Source organism: Rattus norvegicus, chromosome 20 (assembly GCF_036323735.1).
Source record: "Rattus norvegicus strain BN/NHsdMcwi chromosome 20, GRCr8, whole genome shotgun sequence".
Lineage (NCBI taxonomy): Eukaryota > Metazoa > Chordata > Mammalia > Rodentia > Muridae > Rattus > Rattus norvegicus.
In genome coordinates, this window is record NC_086038.1 from 4,777,123 (window position 1) to 4,804,306 (window position 27,184).

Consider the following 27,184-nt stretch of genomic DNA (forward strand, 5'->3'; position numbering starts at 1 on the left):
TGGGACAGCATTGATTGAACTTAGAGGGAAAGAGGAGAAAGAGGGAAAGACAGGGGACAGAGAAAGAAGGAGGGAGGAGAAAAAGAGGGAGGGGGAAGAGGAGGGAGGAAAGGGAGAAGGTGAGAAAGAGAAAGGAGAGAGAAGCGGAAGCAGGGAGGGGGCCATGTTGAGATATCTGCAGGGAATTGGAGGGGGAAATGGGGGATAGATATGATGATCATGTCTAATTCTCAAAAATAAAGAAAACTCAATCAATAAAAACAGTATTCAAAGATCCAGACTGAGAGGGAAGGTGGGAAGAAGCAGCCAGGCTGAGTTGGTGGTTCGGCGGGGGTTTCTCAGTGGGGGTGGGTCTGAGGCTTGCCGGGTCCTAGCTCCCCAGGACGCGGCCTCTGTGCCCTCAGAAAACCACCTGCTGCGCGCGCTGCACGAGTGCTACGCGGAGAACAACGGGACGACGCAGCGATTCATCATGAGATGCATCTTCAACCGCGAGGAGTTCATGCGCTTCGACAGCGCGGTGGGCGAGTTCCGCGCGCTCACCGCCATGGGGCGGCCGTGGGCCGAGTCCTGGAACAAGCAGAAGGACTACATGGAGCGGCGGAGGTCCGAGGTGGACACGGTGTGCAGACACAACTACGAGCTGAGCCAGGGCTTCACAGTGAAACGCCGAGGTGAGATCTCGGAGGAGAGCCAGGCTAGGCAGCAACCCGGGGGACCCACATGGTGGGATGGGGGAGACTTGGGGCGAGCACAAGGGCAGAGAGGCTGAACTAAGGAATGTCAAGAACACGTCAGGCCTGGTAACCAGCCTGCTATGGTAAAGGGAGCAGGGCCACGGGACAATCGTAGGAGCTGTGGGGAGATGGGCCACAGGCGCCACCTCCCAGGAGTGCGAGCTGTGGGGGTTGGGGGCCGGCACAGAGGGTGCAATGGAGACTCGGGACTCAAGGACAGGTGCAGGAGGGCCCGCCCGGTGAGGTCATCTAGAGAGGCCAATCAGTAAAGAGAACAAAGGGGACCGGAAGCAGGCTAAGAGCAGTCACTGTGAGGAGACTATGAAGGGAAGCAAAAACCGGGGCAGGGAAGTGTCGGGAAACTGAGGTACAGAGGGTGGCAGACAACAGCAGACAGGGGGACCAACAGCTTCAGAAGGTAAGGACAGAAGTTGGAGGGTTGGGAAGCCAGAAAGGAGGTAGGCGGGTTAGGCAGGCGGTCAGAGCGTGAAGGCGGCAGGTGAGCTATGCAGAGCCAGGAGAAAGGGCCCCTGGCTCCTTCCCGTCAGCTTTTGGATGGGACTTGGTGAGTATCCTGAAGGGATCTGAAGGAGAAAAGCCGGGGGTGAAGCGGGCAGCCTTCTGCAGATACAGGGAAGAGGGTGTGTGGACACACGCCCTTAAACCCCTCTCTGGAAAGCGAGAATCCCCGTCATCAACTATTCCTGACTCCTAGGAGGGAGTGGGAATCCAGACGGATTGGAGAGGAGTTGGGACAGTGACCTGAGTCAGAGATGATGACCCAGTAGCTCGGTAAAGTGATGTCCAAAGCACATGGGGTTGTCCTCAGTGGTAGGCTGGCATCCAGTGTGCTTGGTTGCTGGGTTGCACAGAGCCCTAAATTCCGGTCTGAACTTGGGTGAATCACCCGAACCAGAGTGTCCCAGACTCGTCCGCTCAGCAGATCCTCCAAAAATCACCACCCAGAGGTCACACTCGGCAGTGCCGAGGACCCCAGAGATCCACACTGAGCAGGTGCCGGGGTCTGAAGACTGCTTTCAGTTAGTGTCCCGGTGGTGACAGGGTAACCAGGTACAGACGTGTTGCCAAGCCCGAGGGTGGTTGTTTGAGCCGTTCTCACCATATAGCCCAGGCTAGACCAGAACTCGCCACCCACCAGCCTCAAGAATTTCAGTTGGGTGAGCACCACACAGAACTGCTGTCCAAGTAGGAAACGTCAGGGTTTCAGCCGTGCTTTCAGTGTCGAGTGAGCTGGGAAGAGGGAACGCTGGAGTCCATCACCCGAAGAACGATAATCATGGCGCATATTAGGAGAGAGGAAAGCACTGCTGCCGTTTAATCTTAAAACTAATTTGAAATAAATAAACGGGACTGGAGAGGTGGCTCAGTGGTTAGGGGCGCCGACTGTTCTCCCAGAGGTCCTGAGTTCAAATCCCAGCATGGTGTACCTCAAGACAGCAACGGTGTACTTATACATAATAAGTAAATAAATAAATCTTTTAAAAAATAAACAAGTAAACAACTAACAAAAAAGAAAATGGTGGCGAGCTATGAAGTTTCTTTTTCTTTTGCCATTGTGAAATATATTTTGAACCAGAAGAGTAACGAGTCCTTTGGGCCTGTAGACTTAGCTGCAGAGCCCCCTAGAGGTCAGTTGTATACTGCAGGCATGTTGCATAGCTCATGGCATGTTCTAAGGTAAAACTGACTAACCCAGAGTCCAGGAGTTCAAATGGAGGGAGACACATCTTAATTCATAAATCACAATTCAGGAAGGAGTTGGCTGAGGAAATGTCAGTTCATAAAAGTGATCAAGTAGGGGCTGGAGAAATGGCTCAGCGGTTAAGAGCACTGACTACTCTTCCAGAGGACCTGAGTTCAATTCCCAATAACCACCTGGTGGCTCACGACCATCTGTAATGGGATCTGATGCCCTCTTCTGGTGTGTCTGAAGAAAGTGACATTGTATCTACATACATAAAATAAATAAATACCTAAAAATAATATTTGAGGGGTTGGGGATTTAGCTCAGTGGTAGAGCACTTGCCTAGGAAGCGCAAGGCCCTGGGTTCGGTCCCCAGCTCCGAAAAAAAGAACCAAAAAAAAATATTTGAATGAACCTTGTGTCCTTCTCACCATGACAATGTGGGAGACTCACTATATCCTGGAATTCACTCTGTAGCCCAGGCTGGCCTCACACTCACAGATTCACCTACCTCTGCCTCCCGAGTGCTGGGATTGAAGGCCTTCACCACAGAATCACACTCTCACGTGACGCTTCTTTTCCACTTCTAGTCCGGCCTAAGGTACACGTGTCACCCTCCAAGAAGGTCACCCTGAAGCACCATGACCTGTTGGTCTGCCACGTGACAGATTTCTACCCGGGCAGCATTCAGGTCCGCTGGTTCCAGAACAGCCAGGAGGAAACGACTGGGGTCGTGTCCACCAACCTGATCCGAAACGGGGACTGGACCTTCCAGATTCTGGTCATGCTGGAGATGACGCCACAGCGGGGAGATGTGTACATGTGGAACACCCCAGCCTTGAGAGCCCCGTCACAGTAGAGTGGAGTGAGTCACTGCGGGGGGCTCTTCTCGATCCATGCCCTATAGAGCGGGCAGCGCCCTGACTCGAGATCCACTATCCTGCCCTGGGTGTTTATACACTGGGACCTGACCACCCCAGCTACTCCTGGAGCCCCCTGAGGCTGGTTCTGAGTTGGAGGCACAAGAGGAGAGCCTGTCTCTGTCCTGGGGATGTTGAGGGTGTGGGATCTGGCCCTGTCAGACATCCAGCGTGATGCCATGACATCACGCTGCGGTCTGACCTCCCCCCGTTTGCCTCTTGACTGTCCTTGTTCGGAAGGGCAGCTGCCCCAATCCTCATGGTGATCATTTGAAGACACGAGCCTGGGTCTACATCTCAGAGACCTTCGGCATATTCTCCCCCACTGTGTGTTCCTTTTGGTGACCTGCATGCTGATATTCTACATCCCTGTCAGACAGCCACTGAGTCGTGCTGTGCCTCAGGAGGGGATGTTAACCCCGGAGTCTCTTCTTCCCAGGGATCCAGTCTGACTCTGCCCGAAACAAGATGCTGACCGGAGTGGTTGGCCTGGTGCTGGGCCTCATTTTCCTGGCCGTGGGCATCCTGAAGCACGTGTGGAGCAAGCAGGGTGAGAAGAGTGTAGAGAAGCAACCTCCAACCCCAGTACAGTTAGGAGGGTCACAGGTTCAAGACCAACCTGGGCTACACACAGCTCAGACATCAAAGATAGGAAATAAAGAATCCTGGCAGGTGGCTGGGGCTAGCCTTTCTCCAATACACTCTCCTGTCCACAGAAGGGCCTAAGGTTCTAGAAGCCACTGGAACCAGTGTCAGAGCAAAGCTGTCCCAGAGGAAGAGAAGAAGCCCCAGCCCCGGGTCTGACCATTAGGCTATCAGGTTCCCAGGCTTCTGTAGGTGGGGTCCGTGTGGTGAAGGAGATGGAGGGGGGATGGAAACTGTCTCTCACCATCTAAGGAGATTTTAGTAGCTGAACGTGTTCCCTTTCATCCCTCATTCAGCTCAGCCGAGACCCCCAGGATCTAGATGAGCAGGTAAGACTTGTGTTTGTCCTGAGGGCTCCTCAGCATGGTCAGAAAGTCTCAGCCTGAACTTCCCTCTCAGTCCCGAGGGGGTGTGGGGGAAGAGCCGGGCTGAGGAAGGGAGCTGAGGTAAGTTGTCCTGGTCAAGATAACACTTGGTCTTTTCAAAGACTATTTTATGAGAGATAGAGGGAGGGAAGGAGAGACATAGACAGAGACAAAGAGATAGAGACAGAGAGCGAGCAGGATGAATTGCCTGTGTGCCCGGTGCCTGCTGAGGCCAGCAGAGGGCGTCTGCTCCCCTAGAACTGGAGTTACAGACAGCTGTGAGCTACCATGTGTTGCTGGGAACTGAACCTGGGTCCTTGGCAAGAGCTGCAAATGCTCTTAACCACTGAGCCATCTCTCCAGCTCCTGAACCCCGTCTTACTTTCTCTGTCCTGCGACATAGAGGAGGAGGTACCAGCAACTACAGTGGCTTGTTTTCCCTCCATACTGCCCCTGACCTGATCTCGGCAAGATCTGTATCTCACACACACACACACACACACACACACACACACACACACACACACAGTGGGGCCTGGCAACTAGTTGTCCCTGTAAAGGGAATATCCTCACCCCCTGTCTTCCTCCAACTAGGTTACACCTCCCGTGGTATCCTCCTCCAGGTCCCAACTACAGATCCACCAACAGAGGCTGGAGAGACGGCACAGCAGTTTCATATGCACTTGCTGACATTCCAGAGGTCCCCGGGTCAGTTCCCAGCGTCCACATCTGACATCCGCCAGCTGCCTCTAACTCCAACTCCAAGGGATCTGAAGCAGTCTTCTGTCCTCCCGCACACACAAATACAAATATCAATGAGTCCACCAGGGCTGGAGAGATGGCTCAGTGGTTAAGAGCACTGACTGCTCCTCCAGAGGTCCTGAGTTCAAATCCCAGCCACCACATGGTGGCTCACAACCATCTGTAATGGGATCTGATGCCCTCTTCTGGTGTGTCAGAAGACAGCTACAGTGTGCTCATATACATATGATAAATAAACATATTTTTTAAAGAAATCCATCAACGGGTGAATCCACTGACGAATCCAGGTCTGGTGACTGCTCACCTCCGAACTATAGGACATCAGGGACCAAGCCATCAACCCATGAGCCTCCAGGGGAGCATTCCGGATCCAAACCATAACCTCAGGCACATCCATCAGAGAATACTGAGAGCCCCGCCCCTAGAGGAAGTCTCGCTGTCAAATGTCTATCTGCTGTCTGATGGCTAGAAGGTTGGGAGTTCAGAAGCTATCACCTCCTTGCAATTTAAATTATTTAAATATAGGCGAAGCCTCGAATGACCACAGTGGGCAGGCTGAGTTTATAATCTTTGTCTAAGGCTGTCTAAGTGGCTTTTGTGGGGCCATCTGCAAAGACAACGCTGTAGAATTGGGCAAATGAAATAATTGGAGAACTCGGGCTTAACTGGAGAACCGGAGAGGTGAAGCGTCTCTCCATGGCTCATTAGCTCCCGGGATATCACATCCCCAAAGCATAACAGACCCATTAGCAAGCTCATACAGTTACAGAAGAAGCGAGCCCCAAGCTGTCAGAGTATCAAACACTGCCTAGTTCAGTGGACACCAAAGCCATTGAATGCCACAGAATCACTGTGTGGCTGTGTCCCATATGGACTCATCCATTTGTACACTTAGTCCCCAGCTGGTGCCGTTATGTTATGTGAGCCCCTACAGAAGATAGTTCTCTTCTGTAGGAGATAGGGCCTTGCTGGAGGAAGTGGATCACAGGAGGGCTGGCCATATCTTCCTGACTGTCTAGTTCATGACCGCTGAGGCAGTGTGACCAGCTGCCTCATGCTACTGCCATGCCTCTTCCGCCATGATGTACCGATTCCCTTGGAACTGAAGACCACAGTAAACCCCTCCTCCCTTCTGTGGCTTCTTGTTAGGGTTCTGGCTGCAGCAGTGAGAAAGGGAGTGGATAGAAACACTAAGACAAAGAAGTCAGTTCCTGGGGCTGGAGAAATATGGCTTGGTGGTTAAAAGCACTTACTGCTCTAGCAGAGGACCCAGTTTGAATCCTAGCACTGGCGTCAAGCAGATCACAATCACCTGTAACTGCTGCTCCAGGAGCTCCACTCTCTGGCCTGCACAGTGAGCTGCATGCTCTCGGTGCACATAAACTCACACGTGCACACACACTTCAGCACGCATGCACACACACATGCACACACACACATACATGCACACACATACCACACGCACACACACATGCACACACACATGCACACATGCACAGACACATGCACACACACGCACACACCATGCACACGCACATGCACACGTACATGCACACACCACACACACGTACATGCACACACATGCACACACACACATACACCCTTTATAAGAACACACCTCTCTGTACTTCAGCGTCTCCTTTAACATCTCCTCTGAGGTCGAGGAGCTTCGCCTGAAACCCAGGTCTCTCACAGGATGAGGCGAATCCCAAGACCCTTCCTTCTAAGTCTGTTGCAGCACTAGTGTCTGGGGACACCTCACACCGTCGTCAAACCATCTTAGACAAAAGGTTGATACTTAAGAGTCTAAGCCAGGCGTATCAGTTCACACCCGTAATCCCCAACACTTGGGAGGCAGAAGCAGGAGAGCCACCCACGAGTTTGATGCCAGCCTGAGCTATCAAGTGTAACTCCTGTTGAGAACTTTTGGGGCCGCTTCTAGGAATTTGGCGTTTACCACTGGGCTTGGACGAGGAAGTCGGCTCAGGTAAGATTGTCAGAAACGGTGACCTGGGGCTTTGCATACTGCTTTGCTGAATTACTCTCTCGTGGGATCTCCCTGTTTGCTACTTTGATTATGTCGCCTTTGATCTAAGAACTGACCGTGTGTTTTGCATGTACCTAGAATGATATAAAAGCAGGCTGGAGAAAGCTAAAGCTGCTTCTGCCTCAGCCCTGGCTGGAGTCCCATTACAGTTTTGTCTAATCATCTCTGTCTTTTCAATCCTCCCTCCCTCCCTTGAGACCCTGTTGACTGACTGAGCTGGCTTGGTCAGACTCCATTTAAAAAGAACAGAAAAGCAATTCCCACTGGACTGAGGTAAACCTTCAAGGAGAACAGGTGGCTTCCACCTGATTTCCGGGGGGCGATATGGACACACCCAAGAGCATGTCACCAGGAGCCACGCACTTGCTGGAGTGTTTGCGGCTTCCAAACCCTTCACAGATGAAACGCTGAGGCTGCACACTGGAGTTGCCAAAGCAGGCTACCTGTTGCTTTTCACCGAGGCCAAGACCTGGTTTGTTTCCGCATCTGGGCTGCTCAGGGAGGTATCCCTGAGCTTCATTGAAGGTGTTGAGTGATGCTACTCCCAGTGAGATATAAATAAATGCCTTCTCACCTCAGATAAGGAACCAACCACAGACCAGAGAAAGAACACCACAAAACACAACTTGGGGCACCGAGGAGTTAAATCTATGGTTGTGGGATTACTTACAGGAATCAGTGACAGCTACACTCAAGAATGCACTCCAGCTTGGGCAGTGGCTCATGAAACTGGAAACTTGGAGTGAGATTGTCTCCAGGAGCTCAGCAGGTCCCAGTGTTCCTCAGCAATTCTTTCTGTTCATATGTACTTGGGATGGGAAAGACCTAGTGAATCTGGTCGGTTTCAGGAGCTTCCTGAAACTTTTGAGTTGTTCACCTCCTGAGTTTTAAGGGGTTTCCCTGCAGGATGGGATGTTCCCCTCCCTTTACATCAGCCTGAGCCTTATCAGCTTCCTTACAAGTTGGAATGCTACACAATAAAGGGCCAGAGACACAGTAGTCAGCGCACAATGCCATTTCCCATGAAACTGCTGTGACAATGAGAAAATTAATACCAATAGGACATTCAGGAGCATCCAAGGCTGGGAGGAATCTCCTCCCCTCAACAGACTAGAGGCTCTCAGAAGCCCTCCAGGAAGAAGGTGGCCTGTGACCAACATAGGGCTGCTCTACCAGGCTCACAGGAACAGGGGCCACACCCTTCATCCTGGGTCTCTACCACATAAAAACTTCCTTCTGAGGCAGCTTCAAGTCTTGTTCCTCCCGCCCTTCCTTCTCCTACCCATTGCCACCTAGCCTGGCCCTGTGCATCAGCAACTGTGTGTGGATCCAACCCAGGTAGAGATCAAGGAAGGCCACAGCCTTCTAGGGTCCAGTTGTCCCAGGACAGTGGCCCAAGTGTGTTCTTCACGGTTTTTGTTCTGTTTGTTTGTGATAGGACCTCTCACAATAGCCACACTGGTCTCTAACTCACTGCACAGCTCAGGCTAAGCAATCCTCCTGCCTCAGCCTCCCTAGGGTCTGGATTTGCAGGCATATACTTGATTATTTTTAACCCATAGAAACCCCAAGCCAAGAAGCAGCTGCGAGGGTGTGACAGGCTGGGGGACTTCCCCTTGGTTGTTTCCCTCCCCCCTCCTTGTTTCTCCTTCCCCTCCTCTAGTCCACCAACAGGGTGGTGGGCTGTGTGGCTGTGTTGTCATCCTCTCCACAATTCTGTCCTAGTCTTGCCTGTTCTGGTGTCAAGGACGCATTCCTCTAATTTGAGGTCTCAGCTAAACTCGGAGACTGAAATCTTTCTAGAACTGTTGCCTCCTATAGCAGCTGGTATCCTGTCCCAGTCACTGTGGGGCCTCAAAGCCTTTGATCATCTGCTCCTTTCTTTCCTGGCACACACACACACACACACACACACACACACACACGTGCACACATACACTCACACGCACATACACACACTCACACACGTGCACACACACTCACGCACACTCACACACATACACACACTCACGCACACGCACACACACTCACACACGTGCACACACACTCACACACGTGCACACATATACTCACACACACATACACACACTCACACACGTGCACACACACACACACACACACACACACACACACAAAGAGAGACTTCTGCCCTAAGCCATCACTCACCTGCCTACATGCCAAGGCAGCCACATTCCCTGGCCCCACCCCAGAACCTCTGCCTTTCAACTCCTCTCACACAGCCTGAGAGACCAGCCCCAAGTTCCTAGAGAGGAAGGAGAAGCTGCTGCAGGGAGGGGCTGTGAGCTGCCAGTCAGCTGCCACTTGGCAGAGTGGCTCGTGAACTGTCCGATCAGGTTGGTTGGCACAGTAATTTAATAGCCTCTTGTGGGTTGGGGACCTGACCTCCAACTATAAATGTTATTTGAGTAACTGTGTGGCATTGTTTCCATGGAGAAAAGCTGCCTGAGCTCAAAGCAAAAGTGACCTTTGGAGACACTCCCCTTTGTGCTCTCGAGGTGACCTCTGTGGTTTAGTACCAGCTGCAGTGAGAGCCAAACCTCAGCTCTGGCCCAACCCTGCTGGGAATGAAGGGGGAGGGGAAGGTCTCTCTCTAGACAGGACTATAACATGGAAAGAGACAGGATTGTCCAAAGCGTTACTAAAAGCTGAGATGGCACGCGCGCGCGCGCACACACACACACACACACACACACACACACACACACACTGGACATACTTCAGCCCCCTTAAGGGTTGAGGTACAGGGAATAAGAAATTGATGGGTGAAGGAGGGGAAAAGATTTAGTGATATTGTAGGGACTGCAATATTCTGGGTTGTTTGTTTTTGAGACAGGGCCTCTGTGTAGCTCTGGCTGTCATGGAACTTGACTCAGAGATCTGGCTCTGGCTCCCAGTGCTCAGAGTTTAAAGGCATGAACCACCATGTGCCCAGGCTGGGACTATATTCTGATTACTTTGCAATGGAGAAGATAATTTAAGTAGAAGACAGCAGACAGGGAGAAAGGCAGAACTGTGGCACTCAGATGCAGGAGGGGTCTCCACCTGTGCTGTCTCTACTGGCATTAAGTCTGCACCTGCACTGACTCTCCACCTGCACTGACTCTCCACCTGCACTGAGTCTGCACCTGAACTGTAGTCTGCACCTGTACTTGGTATCCACCTGCATTGAGTCTGTACCTGAACTGTAGTCTGCACCTGTACTTGGTCTCCACCTGCACTGACTCTCCACCTGCACGGAGTCTGCACCTGTACTGAGTATGTACCTACACTGTGGTCTGCACCTGCACTGTGGTCTGCACCTGCACTGTGGTCTGCACCTACACTGTGGTCTGCACCTGCACTGTCGCCTGCACCTGCACTGAGTCTCCACCTGCACTGACTCTGCACATGTATGGGAGTGGGGGGTGTCACCACCTGCACTGTGGTGTGCACCTGCACACTTAAGTCTCCACCTGCACTGACTCTGCATCTGCACTGAGTCTTCACCTGCACTGAGTCTACACCTGCAATGAGTCCGCATCTACAGTGGTGTTTTCACCTGCACTGTGGTCTGCACCTGCACCGAGTCTGCACCTGCACTGAGTCTGCACCCTCAGTGAGGTCTTTACCTCCACTGAGTATGCACCTGTACTGGAGTGGGAGGTTCCTGGGATCAAAGATGAGTAGGGTCCGAAGAAGTCCCATGGTTTTGTCCTTCAGCAGGAACTGTCTAGGCGATGCAGTCTGGGACTCACCACAGGGAAGTGTTGGGGATGAGGTGAGTGTTGAATGCAAATGCAGCCATCCCATCCCCTGGGCTAGACAGGAACTGGGCACACTGTAAAGAGGGACCCAGTTGGATAAGGCCCTGGAGTAACTCTCAACCTCCACTTGGCATTGACAGCAAGCAATGCTGTGAAGATGGGAAGCCCCCAGAGAGCAGGAGGCCCTCGAGGGGTGACCAGAGCAGGCCTGAGCTAATGAGCAAGCCAGAGAAGGGCGATGGGAAGAAAGGAGGTCAGCATCCTTCGGCAGAGAAATCGGAGTCTACGCACACACAAAAACCAGAGAATTAAAAAGATGCTTATACACATCTGTAAATCATGTGCCCGTGGGAGGCCTGACTTCGGTTCTGACTTTTGACAATGTTGCAAGCCTGGGGATACAATGTGTCTTGGGGAAGGAGATGCAGAAGTGGAAGTCTCAGAAGTCAGTAGAGTTGAGACTGAACCAATCAGAGCCTTCTAACCTTGAAGACCTGAGGGCAGCTGTATTTGAAACATGGAGGAGGCAAAGCTCACACCGCCAGCCCCAGAGGCAGCAGCCCTGTACTGGATCAGAGCCCTGTGCATGATGTCCCTGGGGCACCCATTTGGGGGTCTGTTCTTGCCACCTGGGCTGCTTAAACCCTGGCACCTGCTGGAAAACTGTGTGTAGGGTGAAGCCAGCCTTTTGGGGGACAGGAGCTCTGTGTGAAGCCTGGAGGAGCCTGAAATAATAACACAAAATACCAGCACACACCCAGGAGGAGACAATCACATTGTTTAACCGTCAGTCAGGAGGGACGTGGGCACAGGGCTGGAGAGGTCCTGGGAGTCCCTTCTAGCCATAGGCTAGACAACAGCTTTCTTTCCAGGATCAGGGAAGGTGAGAGGAGGTGTGGCCAGGACAGTGGCTCAGAGCCACAGGGAAGAACATCTGTATCTCAACAACCTGCCAGAGGCAGGTCCTGCACAGCCCTCTGGTCTGGTCTCCCCTCGGGGAGCGGCCTGGTCTTAAGTAGCAAGAGATTACTCTCAGGGGACAGATGTGTCATGGAGCTTACACCACGGGGCAAGAGGGCTGGAGTCCTGAGGCAGGGGAGACCGTGTGTTCCAGCATTCTTAGTGCCCCAGGTGGAAGGAGAGGAGAGGTTCATCCCAGGAAGCCACACCCACAGGCACTAAGGAAACCCTGAGGGAGGATGTGGTGCGGGGCCCACCCTTGCAGCACCTGTCCCCAATATCTGCTGGGATTTTGGGCATTTTCTCTTTTTATCTTCTTTGTTACTTTGTTCTTCCACTCTTTAAATAATTAATATAATTATTTTTTTAAATACAAAATACACAGTGTCCTTTCTCTCCCACGTATTTCGGGTGACAGGGAAGTGTTTTAAATAAAGATCTCAGCTCTCTAAAGGGTCATAAGTGGGAGAGCTGGAGGCCCAGGTACCACCCTTCCCCTGGGCTGTCCTGGCACCCCCCGCCCTGCTCACCCCACACCTGGGTGCTGCCCCTGACTTGAGGCTTGAGGTGCCCTGACCCAAGGCCCCCTAGACAATGAGGGATCCTTAGGAGAGGTGGCATGGAATCCACACTGTGTGACTCCAGGTGGACCTGGTTTTGGTCGACAGGGTCAGAGACAGGCCTAGCCCATGAAGCAGACAGGCCCCAGAAGCACCCCTCCCCGTCTTGTAGGGGCCCCCAGGTCTGAGAAGGAAGCATCCAGCACGGGCAGCTGCTCCAGCACAGGCGTGCGCACCTCTAACACCGTCCGGCCTTGCTGGGTCTTCACGGAGTGGGGGACAGGAAAGGAAGATGTGTGAGCACGGTGAAGCCTCCCTGCATGGCCCCCTGACCTCAGCCCCAGGCTTGACTCTCCTCTGAGGATCTTGACCGTATGTGGATGATTCTGGATGTAAGTTTATCAGTGTGTACCTGCTCTCAGAGGCGTGTGTTTGTAACCTCTGTGTGCCTCTCCTGGGCACCTGAATGTCCAGTTGCCAGAGCCTGTATAACTCCGCATAAGGCAAGTGTGTGTGTACACACGAGCCCACATGAGCTTGACTCCCATTTTTCGAAGCCTCCTCCTTAGCCCTTTAAGTTCCCTCCCCACAGGAGCATCTGGCCCTGGGAAGTTGTACTCCTCCCTCTGGTTCCTGGGCACCCTGTTGAAAGCGGCTCCCTATCTTCCTGTAGCCCAACTCTGGGACCTGCCACCCACCCGGCACTCCTGGTCCCCACCTGACAGCCATCTCTGAACTCCTTGACGTAAGGGCTGGTCTCAGGGCTCAGCTCATCCTCATTGGCCCCTCGGAGTTTCAGGGGACCGTCCTGGGATACCCCAGAGCAAGGGTAGGAAACATCCTGGTGGGCAGAGACGCTGAGCAGCCGCAGGAAGGTGAGCTGGACCACGCCCACTGGGGAGCCTTCAGAGTCCACGTAGGAGAACTGGGGAGAAACAAGAGACAAGGGTGGCAATGGCGGGGTCAGGACCGGCAAACTGCGGTCTTGGGACGACGGAAGCAGCAAAGGTCACAGGGACAGGATGGACAAGGGTGGCCAGACTGAGGGCCAACAGCTCGCACCTGTGTGACGTCATCCCTGGGTGTGACACAAGTCTCCCCTCCTGCTGTAAAGTTGCAGAACACCCGGAAGGCGTCCCGGGCACAGCCCTGGTTGGGGTCAACCCAGTACTCTCCTGTAGGGGGAACATGGAGGTCAAGGTCACAGAGGTCTCACGATCCCAATACTCCTCCATTTACAGACTTCCTTCCCTTGCTCTGCCTCAGCACCCCGGAACCACAGCCCAGTCCCCCAGTGCTTTCCTACTCACAGCTCCACCCTACCTCAGACATTAGCACCTTGCAGCCCTCCCCAGCCTGTGCCTGGTACCTGCATCACCAGTACTGAGTCTGCGCTGCTCCGAGGATTCAGGTGCACGTGCACACGCTGTGAGTGTGTGTGTGTGCGTGTGTGTGAGTGTGTGTGTGAGTGTGTGTGAGTGTGTGTGTGAGTGAGTGTGTGTGTGAGTGAGTGTGTGTGTGAGTGTGTGAGAGTGTGTGTGTGAGTGTGTGTGAGTGTGTGTGAGTGTGTGTGAGTGAGTGTGAGTGAGTGTGTGTGCGTGTATGTGAATGTGTGAGTGTGAATGTGTGAGTGAGTGTGAGTGAGTGTGTGTGTGAGTGTGTGTGAGTGAGTGTGTGTGTGAATGAGTGAGTGTGTGTGTGTGTGTGTGTGTGTGTGTGTGTGTGTGTGTATACTGGGAGTCCTGTCAGCTGCTAGGACGCTGAAGCCCTTCACCGAACCCCAGCACCTTCACTAAGATCCCAACTCCCAGCCGCCACTTTGCAGTGCCCCGGCCTGAGGCTGGTGCTGACCATCGGGAAGCTCTGGGTGGCACAGCTTCAAGTCCTGGCAGGTGCGGGCAGGGCTGTCCTGGGTCCCTGTCGGCCTCCTCATCTGTTCGATCTCCTCCCGCAGAGAGTCCAGTGAACCGAAGATCTCCTCCAGTCCTGCAGGACTGCCCGGGGCACCGCCAGTGGGTGTGGCCTCCTCATCCTGCATCAGTTTGCTTCCGTCCACAGAGCGCCGGGTCTTCTTGGGCATCTGGATGGGCAGTGGCTGGATCACCTCGCCCGGGGGACCCTGGGTGGGGACAGAGAGGGTACAGTGAGGTCCCTGTCAGAGTAAAGGATAGCCCCAATGGAGTGCTTACAGCCAGAGCCCGGTTGGTTGCCGCTCCTCACTCACCGGGTGTCCTGGAGGGCCCTGAACACCTTTCTCTCCTTTGGGTCCAGCGGGGCCCTAACAAAGGAATTAATAAAGTCAGGAGGTCAAGCATAGGCTCGAAGTCACAAAGGGTCAAACTGGTCTCTTGGCAGAAACGAGGGATCCCCCATTGAGACAGGAGTGTGTGGGGTTGCCCTGAGGAGACAGGGTTAGTTAGGGCCAGCTCTGGGAGGGCCTAAGTGAAGGCTAATAGGTCACTCACTGTGGCTCCTTTAGCTCCTTTGGGGCCGGACGGTCCCTGTAAGTGAACAGAAGGGGTCAGCTCAGCACAGGGTACAGGACGAAGTCAGGAGTGCGGGAGCAGCACAGAGACGTAGGGAAGGGAGAACTGAGGGACACCCAGGACTGGACAGAGCATCTGCAGTGAGCTTACGGGATCAGGAGGAGAAGGTGGCGTACTTACAGGCAGGCCAGGAGGTCCTCCAGGACCGATAGGACCAGATGCTCCTGGGATACCCTAGAACAGCATAGGGAGAGGCTGGGTCCCTCAATTCCCCACTCCACAGGACAGTTCCTATCCCCACCCCACCCCAGACATCTCTGAGCCACGTCCATCCTGCACCCACCGTCTCTCCCTTTTGTCCAGGTGAGCCCTGAGGGCCAGGAAGGCCACGGTCACCCTTCTCGCCTTGCTCTCCGGTCGGCCCAATCAGTCCGATGAGGCCTGGATGACCCTGGATAAGGGGGAAAGCGGCCACAGGGATGCTAGGAGAATGTACTCAGATGAAGTAGGGCAAGAAGAAAGGGAGACAGACACGGGCTCTGGAGGAAGCGTCAGCCGGGAATGGTCCCATGAGTAAGAACCCAAGGTCTGGGCACTGGAGGCCCAGAGCAGAAAAGTGGGCACTGGGCATCCCCGTGGGATCTGGGGCTGAGGCGTGTGACCCCGTATCTTCTCTTACCTTCTCCCCCTTGGCGCCAGCATCACCCCGGAGGCCAGGAAGCCCTGGGGGTCCCTGTGGGGAGACAGGAAGCCACTCTCCTTCAGAGGTGGATCCAAGTTCACCTTCTATTCCCTCCCTCACTCTAGCCAGTCTGGGGGACCCACCCACCCACCCACATAGCCAGTCACTTACCACAGGACCTGGGGGCCCAGCCTGGCCTGTGGCTCCAGGGCGGCCTTGCTGACCCTATAGGTTAGAAAGAACACCCCGGGGTCGTGAGGATTGTCGCTACATTACACACCGCCCATGGCTGGCACCCTCCTCCCAGATCCTTCACACTGCAACTCACCACTGAGCCAGGGAGCCCTCGAAGACCATCGGGGCCAGGCTTCCCTGCTGGGCCTGCAGGGCCCACAGGGCCCGTCTTTCCTGGGGCCCCCACAGCACCAGGGTCCCCCTGAAACACACAGAAAGAACTTGTCCTCAAAGGCAGAGGGGGTATAAGGTGGAAAGGTTGGGGCTCAGAAGCATGGGCAGAGGGCTCAACACAGAAGAGGTGGGCATCGGGAAGACATCTGGGGAGGATGTGGGCTAAGTCCCAGCACCCAGGGTGGCCTCTCTGTCACCTTGGCTCCCTTCTCTCCTTGTCGTCCCTCCGGACCAGGAGTGCCAGCGGGTCCCTGAAGAAGAGAGGGGAGGGAGGGGATGATAAGATGGTAGCCAGCCCAACTCAACTCAGCCCCCTCCCATCCTTGCACACACACGTGCATGCATACACACGCACACCCACTTATGTACACGCATGTGCACACAGAAGCATGCACACACATGTACACACACGCTTATGCACACACTTATGCACGCACACACACAAGCATGCATACACATGCACATGCTTATGCACACACAAACATGCACACATATGGACACACACACAGAGGACCATTGACAGATGGTGAGGACAGGAGCGAACACACCCACTGTTTAAACAGAACCTCACTGCCTGCGGTGAAGAGGCACTGGGCCACTTTCCCCCATCCCACTGCTTGCTCCGCAAACTAAGAGCTTGGGCCCCGCATCTTGAGTCTACCTTGATAGTAAGTTAACCCAGATCAAAGCCCGGGGACAAAAACACCCAAGGTGCCAACCACAGCAAAGACGGCCGGCTACGTATACCACACCCCAGCCAAAGATAACCAGACACCAGCAGCTCCCTGCCATCACCTGCCTCACCTCTGCCCACCCAACCCACGGACGGGCAGCTGGATCAACCTACCCGCTTTCCAAGAGGTCCAGGGGGCCCGTTCTCCCCGGTGGGGCCGGGGGATCCCTAGGGAGGGAAGGCATGAAGAGAGTGAGTAGGCCTCAGTCAAGAGACCTCTGGGAGCAGGTACAGGGGAAGAGAGGGGCTGCTGCTCACTCACAGGCTGTCCCGGCTCGCCATCCTCGCCTTGGCTTCCCTTAGCACCATCCTGGCCCTGAAGGAGTGAGAGAAAGTCAGAGGAGGGTCCCCAGCGAGGATCTGCTCCTGCCATCTGCAGAGTCACCCTGCCGAACCCTGGCTCCTCGAGACCCAGGCCCACCTACCACACAGAGGCAGACCGACGAAGCACCACCATCTTAACCTCTCCCCCTCCCTGGATAAGACTTACCCTTGGGCCAGCTTCTCCGGGGGGGCCAGGGTCCCCAGGAAAGCCAACGGGACCCTAATCCAGAGGGAGAACAAAGTCAGCACCCCAGCTCCCTAAGGGCCCACGGACACACGCACACTCTCCTCCTCACATTTGGAAGAGGATCTCCTGCACCCCTCTTCCCTGCCTCATCCCTCACTTCCCCCGCACTCTGCCCCAGGAGACCACACTTCCACAACCTCCCTCCCAGCCATCACCCCATCCTTGGGCCCCCATGTCCTACAGTGCCGATGCCCACAAACCCCAGTATTCCAGGGTCTCCCATTCCCAGAGCTCCCCCTTTAGCCCCCAAACTCACAGGGTTCCCCTTGGGGCCGTCATCGCCTGTAGGGCCTTTGGGCCCTGGTGGTCCAGCCTCTCCTGCCTGCCCAGACTCTCCTTTCTCACCACGCTCTCCACGTGGACCCTGCAGAGCGAGTGGAGGGGTCTTGATGTCAAAGAGCTGGTCCCCACTCTCCAGGCAGCCTCAGCCACCCCTCAGTCACTTAATGACAAAGGGACAGTCAGAGTCAGGCCAAGAGGGAGTCCTGGCCCCTCCTCCCTTCGAGGAAATGGTGGCTTGGCTCCATCAGCAAGGAGAGATCCCAGAACGAGACAGAGAAGGACAATGGGGTTAGAGAGCAAGGCCTCAGAGTTGTCACTTACCTTGACGCCCGGCTCACCCTGGACTCCTGGAGACCCCGACTCCCCTGGTTCACCCTACAAACAGATGAGTGTCCGAGTTTCCTCCTGAATCCTGATGGTCCCACATCTCAGCCAAGAACAGGCAAAAATCTAACCCTCACCCCTTCAAGACTGGAACCTTCACCCCTCTCTAGTTACCTTCTCTCCAGGGGGACCCAAGTTTCCGACACCTCCAGGGGGACCTTGTGGGCCCTGGAAGAGGAAAAAGAGTCATTATTCGGGGGTGCGGAGGCCTGGCTGAGAGCACAGCAGGTAGGGAAGAGGATGCATTGACTCACATCAGCACCATTGGGTCCAGCGGGGCCTCGAGGTCCTGGGGGGCCAGGGGGTCCCTGTATGGGTGGGGCACGAATGCATCAGGACGGGGAAGGGAGGGAGAGGAGGGGCTAAGGGTGAGCAGGGTGGGTGAGCAGAGATGGGCAGATGGTGAGGTCTGGGAGGTCTGCAGTGGAGCGGCAAGTTGGGGAATGACTGGGTGGCCGGGGGCTTGGGCAGGAGAGGGTCACACTCACCATAGGCCCCACGTCTCCTGTTTCTCCCTTTTCCCCAAAAGGTCCTGGCAGGCCCTGGGCAGGAACAGGAAGCAGAGACCCAGGTGATCAGCCCTTGTCCCTCTCCCTGCAGCCACAGCTGGTCCTCTGTTCCCCCCTCATAGGCTCACCCTGAGCCCCACCTCTCAGGCCCTGTACCCAGCCCTGCTCACCTGTAGGCCGATGGGTCCAGGGGGCCCATTGAACCCTCTTGTTCCTTCGTCACCTTTGGCTCCAAAGTGTCCCTGGGGTCCGCGGGCTCCGGGCTCGCCGTCAGCTCCCTGGAGCAGGGACAAGGGTGCAGTGGTAGGTCAGGGGTTGGCCGTCCTCCAGCTATAAACCCGCAGGGCTGGGGCTCTGTGGAAACCCAGAGACACTCACCGCAGCTCCAGGCTGCCCCACAGGACCGATGGGACCAGGAGGGCCAGGAGGGCCCTAGGAAGAAAAGAGAAGTCAGAAATGCCGGGGTGGGTGGGGGTGGGGCAGGGCAGTGAGCACAAGGGAGGGGGAGGTTAAAGGCCAGGAGATCAAGGGTCAGGGTCATAGACACTTACATGCTCACCCTTGTTTCCTTTGGTTCCCTTCTGCCCAGGGTCGCCCACCTCACCCTGCAGGGGAAGGCGATGAGGTAGATGAGTTAGGAGATATGCAAATTAGACAGAGGTCAGGAGGTCAGCACCGGACACATCTGTGGGTTCGGGTCCCCTCACCTTGTCTCCATCCTCTCCTGCCACGCCTGGGGGTCCCGCGGGACCAGGAAGCCCCACAGGGCCCTGCACCCCGTCACGACCCGTGGGACCAATAGGGCCTTTCTCACCCTGCACAAGGCAATGGGAGAGGTTATGGCTGGGACGCAGCCTTCAAGCCCCCCACCCCACAAAACACCTCGGGAGCCACCACCCCTCAGCTCACAGCTCCCAGGCTCACCGGCACGCCTTTCTCTCCTGCTGCCCCAGGGGGACCCTGTGGGCCTGGACGTCCAGGGGGACCAATGGGGCCCCCTGATCCTGCTGCACCTCGCTCGCCAGGAGAGCCCTGAGGGAGAGACGGACTCAGACCCTCCCGGCAGGGGACCCCAGGACCCCTGACCATAGATCTCAGGACAACAGGAAGTCGAATGGACCCCGACTCACCCCAAATGTCCTCATGCCTAGGCCCACGGCCCCTGCCACAACCTGCCCGAATCCTCCCTCACATCCCCTTTTCTGGTTCCCGCCCAGCGCCTGCCTCTCAAGAGCCCCAGACTTACTGCAGGGCCAGGAGGGCCAGCTGGGCCTTCATTTCCCTTCAAGCCAGGTCCGCCCTAGGAACCAGATTTAGGGTGAGGGGTGAGTGAGACTTCACAGGCATGGGCCCCCAGAAGACACGGGAAGTGTGGGCTTTGGGAAGATGTAGGCTCAGTGAGAGAAAGCGGGGTGTCATATCAAGGGGATCCGATAGTGAGCTGTATCCATAGGCTTTCAGGGTTATACTCACAGCAGTGCCCGGGAGGCCTCGCTCTCCTGGGAAGCCTCTCAGACCAGCGGGGCCATCCTTCCCTGGGGCCCCGGGGGGCCCGGGGTCACCCTGAAATGAAAGGAGGGGTGATAAGCCATAATTTGAGCAGAGACCCTGGCCCCCCGAGCCACGCTGGCCCACCCTGTGCAGCCCACCCCCAACTCCTCCCTGCCAGCCTCACTGACCTTGGTCCCATCTTTTCCAGCAGTTCCGGGCAGCCCTTGCTCTCCAGGAGGTCCTGGGGGGCCAGGGTGACCTCTCTCCCCCATGGGGCCGCTTTCCCCAGCTGCTCCCTGGGAAGCGTACAGTCTGAACTCAGTTCCGTCTGCCCTGAGACCCCCCAACTCTGCATCCCCCAACGTGCCAATCTAGGGCCCCTTAGTCTTGCCCAAAAGCCAAAATTGTTGATGCTCTCCTGGCTGCCACTGGGGCTTACTCCCCAGTGTGGAGTGACCCCGCCACCTTGTGTCACAGCCAGGAAACTTCTCAGAGAGAGAGAGAGAGAGAGAGAGAGAGAGAGAGAGAGAGAGAGACACCCAGGAAAGAGCTAAAATGTGGGGTCTCTGCCCAGGCAAACAGTCAGAGCTGAGTTACTGGCGGAGGGGGGCCTAACTCCAGTCTGGGGTGCATTCTCCCCTGCGGGGAAACATACCTGAGGTCCCACCACTCCGGGCGGGCCTGGGGGGCCGGTCTTCCCTTGGAATCCCTGAGGGGACAGCCAGACAGGACAGGGGTGGGTGACAAGAGGAAGCCCAGCACCAGGGCAGCTGGCTCAGCAGGACCCAAGCCCCTCCTCACCCCACACCCCTGGAATCACTCACCACTTCTCCTCTCTGGCCTGGGTGTCCCGGCAGCCCGTCTTTCCCTGCGGGGCCCTGGAAGGAAGGTTTGGGGTCAGAGGGACTCTTGATGCGGAAGAAGAATGAGGGAGAAGGAAGCGATGCGGGCCACCTTGGGTCACCTTACCGGAGGGCCTTTGGGGCCAGGGAATCCATTGGGGCCTTGCGGTCCAGGAAGACCCTAGAGACAGAGAAGGGATGAGTGGGGGGCAGGCTCTTGATAGAGGAGCACACACTTCTTCCCCAGGGAACACGGAGAACAGGGAGAGCACTTAAGCCACACTCACCCTCTCTCCGGGCGGCCCGTGAGGACCATCACCACCTGATGTTCCCTGTGAGGAAGAGAAGTCAGGGAGTGAGACGTGTGTTTATCAGGCACCCCGAGGAAGAGGAGTGTGGAAGGCTGTGGAGGCTCAGCATCAGGAGACAGACACAGCCTTGCAAAGTCCACTCACCTTAGCTCCAGACTTCCCAGTGGCACCTCGAGGTCCCCGCTGACCCCTTGGACCCTAGGTAGACAGAAGGGGGATGTTAGAAACATCCTTGAGTCTTGAGGAGTTCACAGTGTTGCTGAGGTAGCCTTGGACATTTGATCTTCTTTTTTTTTTTTTTTTGGTTCTTTTTTTCGGAGCTGGGGACCGAACCCAGGGCCTTGTGCTTGCTAGGCAAGCGCTCTACCACTGAGCTAAATCCCCAACACCACATTTGATCTTCTTGCTTCTACCTGAGCCTGCTACACTCAATGGATGCAGTGCTGGGATTGAACCCAGAGCTTGGACAAACAGTGCAGTGCTGGGATTGAACCCATGACTTGGACACACAGTGCAGTGCTGGGATTGAACCCATGACTTGGACAAACAATGCAGTGCTGGGATTGAACCCAGGCCTTGTGCACCCTGCAGTGCTGGGACTGAACCCAGGCCTTTTGCACACTGCAGTGCTGGGATTGAACCCAGGCCTTGTGCACACTGCAGTGCTGGGATTGAACCCAGGCCTTGTGCACACTGCAGTGCTGGGATTGAACCCAGGCCTTGTGCACACTGCAGTGCTGGGACTGAACCCAGGCCTTGTGCACACTGCAGTGCTGGGACTGAACCCAGGCCTTGTGCACACTGCAGTGCTGGGACTGAACCCAGGCCTTGTGCACACTGCAGTGCTGGGACTGAACCCAGGCCTTGTGCACACTGCAGTGCTGGGACTGAACCCAGGCCTTGTGCACCCTGCAGTGCTGGGATTGAACCCAGGCCTTGTACACACTGCAGTGCTGGGATTGAACCCAGGCCTTGTACACACTGCAGTGCTGGGACTGAACCCAGGCCTTGTGCACCCTGCGGTGCTGGGATTGAACCCAGGCCTTGTACACACTGCAGTGCTGGGACTGAACCCAGGCCTTGTGCACACTGCAGTGCTGGGACTGAACCCAGGCCTTGTGCACACTGCAGTGCTGGGACTGAACCCAGGCCTTGTGCACACTGCAGTGCTGGGACTGAACCCAGGCCTTGTGCACCCTGCAGTGCTGGGATTGAACCCAGGCCTTGTACACACTGCAGTGCTGGGATTGAACCCAGGCCTTGTACACACTGCAGTGCTGGGACTGAACCCAGGCCTTGTGCACCCTGCAGTGCTGGGATTGAACCCAGGCCTTGTACACACTGCAGTGCTGGGACTGAACCCAGGCCTTGTGCACACTGCAGTGCTCTTACCAACTGAGCTGCTGCCCAGCCCGCCTCTTTGACCTTGAGCCACTTTGTAACGGGTGTCTGCCCACAGCACTCACCGTGGGGCCCCGTTCTCCCCGAGGTCCTGATTTCCCAGACAGGCCCTGGTGAGAAAAAAGTCAAGCAGGCATTATGTAAGGCAAGACTCCCACAGTGGCCCCTCCAGCCCCCTCCAGCTCCTCCCGGATATGCATCCTCCCCGCTCTTACCCGAGCTCCCTTCTCTCCACTGGCTCCAGGAAAACCAGGAAAACCCAGAGATCCCTGAAGAGAATGGAAAAAGAGGAGGTCAGGGGTCAGGCGCCTAGGAAAGGCCAAAGTGGGTGAAGAAAGGCCATCAGAGCAACAATGGTGCTGCCTGGGCCGTGCCAGCGATCAGGTTGCCTGAGGACGAGCCCTACCACCCCACAGGCCTCTGTTTCCCCCACACAGTGGGAGTCAGTCAGCTAAGACCTCTCTAGGGAACCCCACTGGCATGGGGCTCCTGGGGTCAGAGGTCAAAGAAGGGGCAAGGAGAAGGGACAGAAATGAGGCATCACAGCACCTTGGGACCCTGGCGTCCGGGGTAGCCAGGCAGACCAGGAACACCTAGCTTGCCCTGTGGAAGGACAGAATGCAATTAGGCAAGATGGGATCCACAGGCATCTAGCAGCAATACTCCCCACAGAAGCCTCCAGGTCCACCTCCCCCCAGCACCCACTGCTATACTACCCAGCCAGACCTCTTTCACAGGCCTCTCCCCTCCCTGAGGGGGAGCACCAGCCCAGATCCTCTCTGAGACACTCCCCTCCTAGTGCTCCATCGTGCCCAGGAGGACGCAGAGTTGTAGGGAACAAGGTTCTGCATCTCATAACCCAGGCTCTGCCCTTCATCGGGGTTCATAGCCATCCTAATGACCCCCCACAAGCTTCATCTAGGAAGCTGACTGTCATGGGGCTACCCGTGGCACTGACAGGACAGGGCCACGCCCCCTCTTCTTCCTCAATTCCCCTCCCCACGTTCTCACCCCAGCTCGCACCCCCATGTCCTCCCTGTGCCTACCATACCAATAATTTTTCTTGCCTTCCCATGCACCCACCTCAAGTAGCTGGCACCCAGCAGATACCGTGCACAGAGAGGCACAGTTAACTCACAGCTATCCTTGAAGGTGCCACCAACTTCTAGTTGGCACCCCATGTCCAACCTGCCCCAGTGACCAAGGCACCCTCCCCATCTGCTTCACGCCATCACCTTCTCGCCCATGAGCCCCGTGGGCCCGGGGTCTCCGGTAGGTCCAGTGCGCCCTTTCGGCCCTTCGGGGCCATCTTCTCCCCTGGAACCAGGGACTCCGACCTCGCCCTGGGAGAAAGTGGGGCGGTGAGTGTCAGGGACAGGGCTAGGCCCTCAGGAGAGGCAGGCACCAGCAAGGCTGGCTGGGGTTGGTGGGTGTCTGAGAAGACACGGCAGGATGGCAAAGACAGTGACTGGAGGGACCAGTGTGGCCGGCTGTGGCTGCATCTCCCTGGGGCCCAGCTCTAAAGGGGGCAGGGCAGTGGAGGGGGAGGACAGGAGCTGGAGAGTCAGGTGGGGACAGATAGACAGATGTCTACTCACCCTGTCTCCTTTCACACCTATGTCACCTTTGAATCCAGGAAAGCCGTCCTCACCCTGGGAAAGACAGAGGTTAGCGGGCACCACAGAAGGTAAAGGGGGGAGAGGGAGGGTCAGGGGACATGGGTAAGGGGTGGATTTCGAAGTTGAGAGGGCAGGGGAGCACTAAGGGAGAGGAGGGCAGGGGGGAGCATTGAGGAAGAGGAGGGAGAGGGAACACTGAGGGAGAGGAGGGCAGGAGGAACACTGAGCGAGAGAAGGGCAGAGGGAGCACTGAGGGAGAGAAGGGGCAGGGGGAACACTGAGGGAGAGAGGAGGGCCTGGGGAGCACTGAGGGAGAGAGGAGGGCAGGGGGAGCACTGAGGGAGAGGAGGGCATGGGGGAGCACTTAGGGAGAGGAGGGCAGGGGGAGCACTGAGGGAGAGGAGGGCAGAGGGAGCACTTAGGGAGAGGAGGGCATGGGGAGCACTGAGGGAGAGGAGGGCAGAAGGAGCACTAAGGGAGAGGAGGGCAGGGGGAGCACTGAGGGAGAGGAGGGCAGGAGGAGCACTAAGGGAGAGGAGGGCAGGGGGAGCACTGAGGGAGAGGAGGGCAGGAGGAGCACTAAGGGAGAGAAGGGCAGAGGGAGCACGAAGGGAGAGGAGGGCAGAGGGAGCACTGAGGGAAAGGAAGGCAGGTAGAGAAGCCAAGTGCACACAGCTTACCTTTTCACCCTTGTGGCCCTTCAGGCCCCGAATCCCATCCACGCCCTAGAATTGAGTGAGGGTATAGGTAGATGGAGAGACCGGCTGGGTTAGCATACTGAGCTCCCCTATCTTCTTCCCCGGTAGACAAGTTACCTTGACGCCTCGAGGGCCTGGGTATCCTAAAGGACCCTGAGGTCCGGAGGGGCCCTGCAGGAAGAAAGAGGGACTCAGGAAGGGCCTCGAGATGTCGCAGTGAGGGCCTCAGCGGAGGGAGAAATGGAGACCACACTGGATGTTGGGGGTCACAGGACTCGGGGGAATCCCAAGGACTTCAGCACCCCCTCCCCAGTCAGAAGACACCCTCAGAGGGGAAATAAGTATGCAGGGTCTCACCTGGTTCCCTTTGGTTCCAGGGGGTCCTTCCTTCCCTGGGTGGCCCTGCAAGGAGGAGGCAGAGAATGGGAGAATGGGACTGCTGGGCCTTGTCAACTTCCCAGGAGTCTCTGCAGTCAAAACTGCCTGTCAGCCAACACAGCAAGAACCTCGGCAGCCCCATGGGTGACCTCATCCTGAGTGACCTTACAGCCGCCCTGAGCGACCTCATGGTGGTCCCCATGAGTGACTTTACAGCTCACACTCCGAGTGACCTCATAGCCATCCTGAGTGACCTTCCAGCTGCCCTGAGTGACCTTCCAGCCACCTTCCAGCAAAAGGTACACACTGGATAAACAATGGCCGCTGATGGAGCTCGCAGATGCATGCTGGGGAGAAGAGAGGTAAGGACCACTCACCGGGAGTCCATCTGATCCCGGCATGCCAGGGAGGCCTGGTTTCCCACGAGGGCCCTGCAAGAGGAAGGGCATGCTCACTAGAAGAATTAGTTCTCCACGGCGAAAGTCCCAGGGGAGAGGGACGCGCTCCTCACCCACCCCTAGACCCTGATGCCCTGAGAGTCAGTCGCCCACCTTCTCTCCATGAGGTCCAATGGCACCCTGAGGTCCGGGGAGGCCCTGCATGTGGAGAAAGAGAAGTCATGGGAGCCTCAAGGCTGAGCCGTTCTCTAAGTCCTCAGTAAGAGCAGGAGGGCCTGATGCCCTGTCCCCACCCAGACTGTGACCTGTACAAGGCCTACATGGCATCACTAAGTTTGGGAAGATGGGTAGGCAGGACCACTCACCTGAGTTCCAGGAGTGCCCTGTTGTCCGGGAGGCCCTGGCTCTCCTTGAGGTCCCTAGAAACAAGCAGCCAGAGAGGGCCAGACCAGGCCCAGGCAGGGGTCAGGCTGGGGTCAAGCAAGGGTCAGGCAGGGGTCGGAAGATGGTGACAAAACAGAGAAGATGGAAAGCCTCAAGGGTGGTCAAGAGGACAGGGCAGGAAACAAACAGGAAGGGGTTCATAATGGCAGCCAACAAGACTGGGTAGGGACCTGCAGGGGGAAAGGGGTGGGTTCTCTATCCCAATCACTGGGTAGGGACCTGTAAGGGGAGGATCAGGTTCTCTATGCCAATCACTGGGTAGGGACCTGCAGGGGGAAAGGGGCGGGTTCTCTATGCCAATCACTGGGTAGGGACCTGTAAGGGGAGGAGCAGGTTCTCTATGCCAACCACTGGGTAGGGACCTGTAAGGGGAGGATCAGGTTCTCTATGCCAATCACTGGGTAGGGACCTGCAGGGGGAAAGGGGCGGGTTCTCTATGCCAATCACTGGGTAGGGACCTGTAAGGGGAGGAGCAGGTTCTCTATGCCAATCACTGGGTAGGGACCTGTAAGGGGAGGAGCAGGTTCTCTATGCCAATCACTGGGTAGGGACCTGCAGGGGGAAAGGGGCGGGTTCTCTATGACAATCACTCACCAAGCTCCCTTTGGGGCCATGGGGACCATCCATGCCTCGGACTCCCTGAAACACAAGACAGGGTAAGCAGGCTGGAAGCTGGGGCCAGGCCAGGAGCACTGTGGTTTCTGGGAAGCCTGGTCATCCCAGAGGGTGGACAGCAGACGCTCGATCAGACCGTGCATTCATCTCAAACCCAGATTGGCATGGCCAGCGCGGACCTGCAGGGTGTGGGTCTGAGGGTTTGAGGGCTTGTTTTCCTTGAGAATTCTTTTTTTTTTTTTTTTTTTTTTTTTGGTTCTTTTTTTCGGAGCTGGGGACCGAACCCAGGGCCTTGCGCTTCCTAGGCAAGCGCTCTACCACTGAGCTAAATCCCCAACCCCTTCCTTGAGAATTCTTGTTGTGTTTGACTACAGCCAGAGCCCTGGTGCACTGCACTGTACGAGCCACCAAGTGCTTCTTGGGGGGAGCTAGAGCAGAAATAGGTGGAGTCCAGGAGTGGAAACACT

General features: G+C 56.1%; 1 protein-coding gene and 1 pseudogene across 12 annotated transcripts in view; one reads left to right on the top strand and one right to left on the bottom strand.

The window, feature by feature from the left end:
* Positions 372 to 4,364, top strand: RT1-Hb-ps1 (RT1 class II, locus Hb, pseudogene 1; annotated as a pseudogene).
* Col11a2 (collagen type XI alpha 2 chain) overlaps positions 11,707 to 27,184 on the bottom strand; it is a 29,664-nt gene continuing 14,186 nt past the window's right edge. For 10 of the 12 annotated variants that reach the window (XM_006255929.5, XM_039098500.2, XM_039098499.2 and 7 more), the window contains 45 exons: positions 26,697 to 26,741; positions 26,024 to 26,077; positions 25,812 to 25,856; positions 25,638 to 25,691; positions 25,240 to 25,284; positions 25,000 to 25,053; positions 24,865 to 24,909; positions 24,164 to 24,217; positions 23,801 to 23,908; positions 23,115 to 23,168; positions 22,781 to 22,834; positions 22,631 to 22,675; positions 21,309 to 21,362; positions 21,141 to 21,185; positions 20,981 to 21,034; positions 20,836 to 20,889; positions 20,667 to 20,720; positions 20,200 to 20,307; positions 19,994 to 20,083; positions 19,767 to 19,820; positions 19,445 to 19,552; positions 19,228 to 19,335; positions 19,072 to 19,125; positions 18,899 to 18,952; positions 18,691 to 18,798; positions 18,500 to 18,553; positions 18,266 to 18,319; positions 18,126 to 18,179; positions 17,949 to 18,002; positions 17,602 to 17,709; positions 17,265 to 17,318; positions 17,037 to 17,090; positions 16,889 to 16,942; positions 16,239 to 16,292; positions 15,962 to 16,069; positions 15,805 to 15,858; positions 15,631 to 15,684; positions 15,295 to 15,402; positions 15,132 to 15,185; positions 14,931 to 14,966; positions 14,690 to 14,743; positions 14,317 to 14,584; positions 13,528 to 13,640; positions 13,184 to 13,390; positions 11,707 to 12,728 (listed from right to left, as the gene is read on the bottom strand). In XM_006255929.5, coding sequence (XP_006255991.1) covers positions 12,588 to 12,728; positions 13,184 to 13,390; positions 13,528 to 13,640; positions 14,317 to 14,584; positions 14,690 to 14,743; positions 14,931 to 14,966; positions 15,132 to 15,185; positions 15,295 to 15,402; positions 15,631 to 15,684; positions 15,805 to 15,858; positions 15,962 to 16,069; positions 16,239 to 16,292; positions 16,889 to 16,942; positions 17,037 to 17,090; positions 17,265 to 17,318; positions 17,602 to 17,709; positions 17,949 to 18,002; positions 18,126 to 18,179; positions 18,266 to 18,319; positions 18,500 to 18,553; positions 18,691 to 18,798; positions 18,899 to 18,952; positions 19,072 to 19,125; positions 19,228 to 19,335; positions 19,445 to 19,552; positions 19,767 to 19,820; positions 19,994 to 20,083; positions 20,200 to 20,307; positions 20,667 to 20,720; positions 20,836 to 20,889; positions 20,981 to 21,034; positions 21,141 to 21,185; positions 21,309 to 21,362; positions 22,631 to 22,675; positions 22,781 to 22,834; positions 23,115 to 23,168; positions 23,801 to 23,908; positions 24,164 to 24,217; positions 24,865 to 24,909; positions 25,000 to 25,053; positions 25,240 to 25,284; positions 25,638 to 25,691; positions 25,812 to 25,856; positions 26,024 to 26,077; positions 26,697 to 26,741 — 3,339 coding nt within the window. In that variant the 3' untranslated portion in view covers positions 11,707 to 12,587. Of the gene's footprint in view, positions 12,729 to 13,183; positions 13,391 to 13,527; positions 13,641 to 14,316; positions 14,585 to 14,689; positions 14,744 to 14,930; positions 14,967 to 15,131; positions 15,186 to 15,294; positions 15,403 to 15,630; positions 15,685 to 15,804; positions 15,859 to 15,961; positions 16,070 to 16,238; positions 16,293 to 16,888; positions 16,943 to 17,036; positions 17,091 to 17,264; positions 17,319 to 17,601; positions 17,710 to 17,948; positions 18,003 to 18,125; positions 18,180 to 18,265; positions 18,320 to 18,499; positions 18,554 to 18,690; positions 18,799 to 18,898; positions 18,953 to 19,071; positions 19,126 to 19,227; positions 19,336 to 19,444; positions 19,553 to 19,766; positions 19,821 to 19,993; positions 20,084 to 20,199; positions 20,308 to 20,666; positions 20,721 to 20,835; positions 20,890 to 20,980; positions 21,035 to 21,140; positions 21,186 to 21,308; positions 21,363 to 22,630; positions 22,676 to 22,780; positions 22,835 to 23,114; positions 23,169 to 23,800; positions 23,909 to 24,163; positions 24,218 to 24,864; positions 24,910 to 24,999; positions 25,054 to 25,239; positions 25,285 to 25,637; positions 25,692 to 25,811; positions 25,857 to 26,023; positions 26,078 to 26,696; positions 26,742 to 27,184 lie in introns of those variants that run through there. The other 2 variants (NM_212528.2, XR_005497184.2) reach the window with 2 other exon arrangements.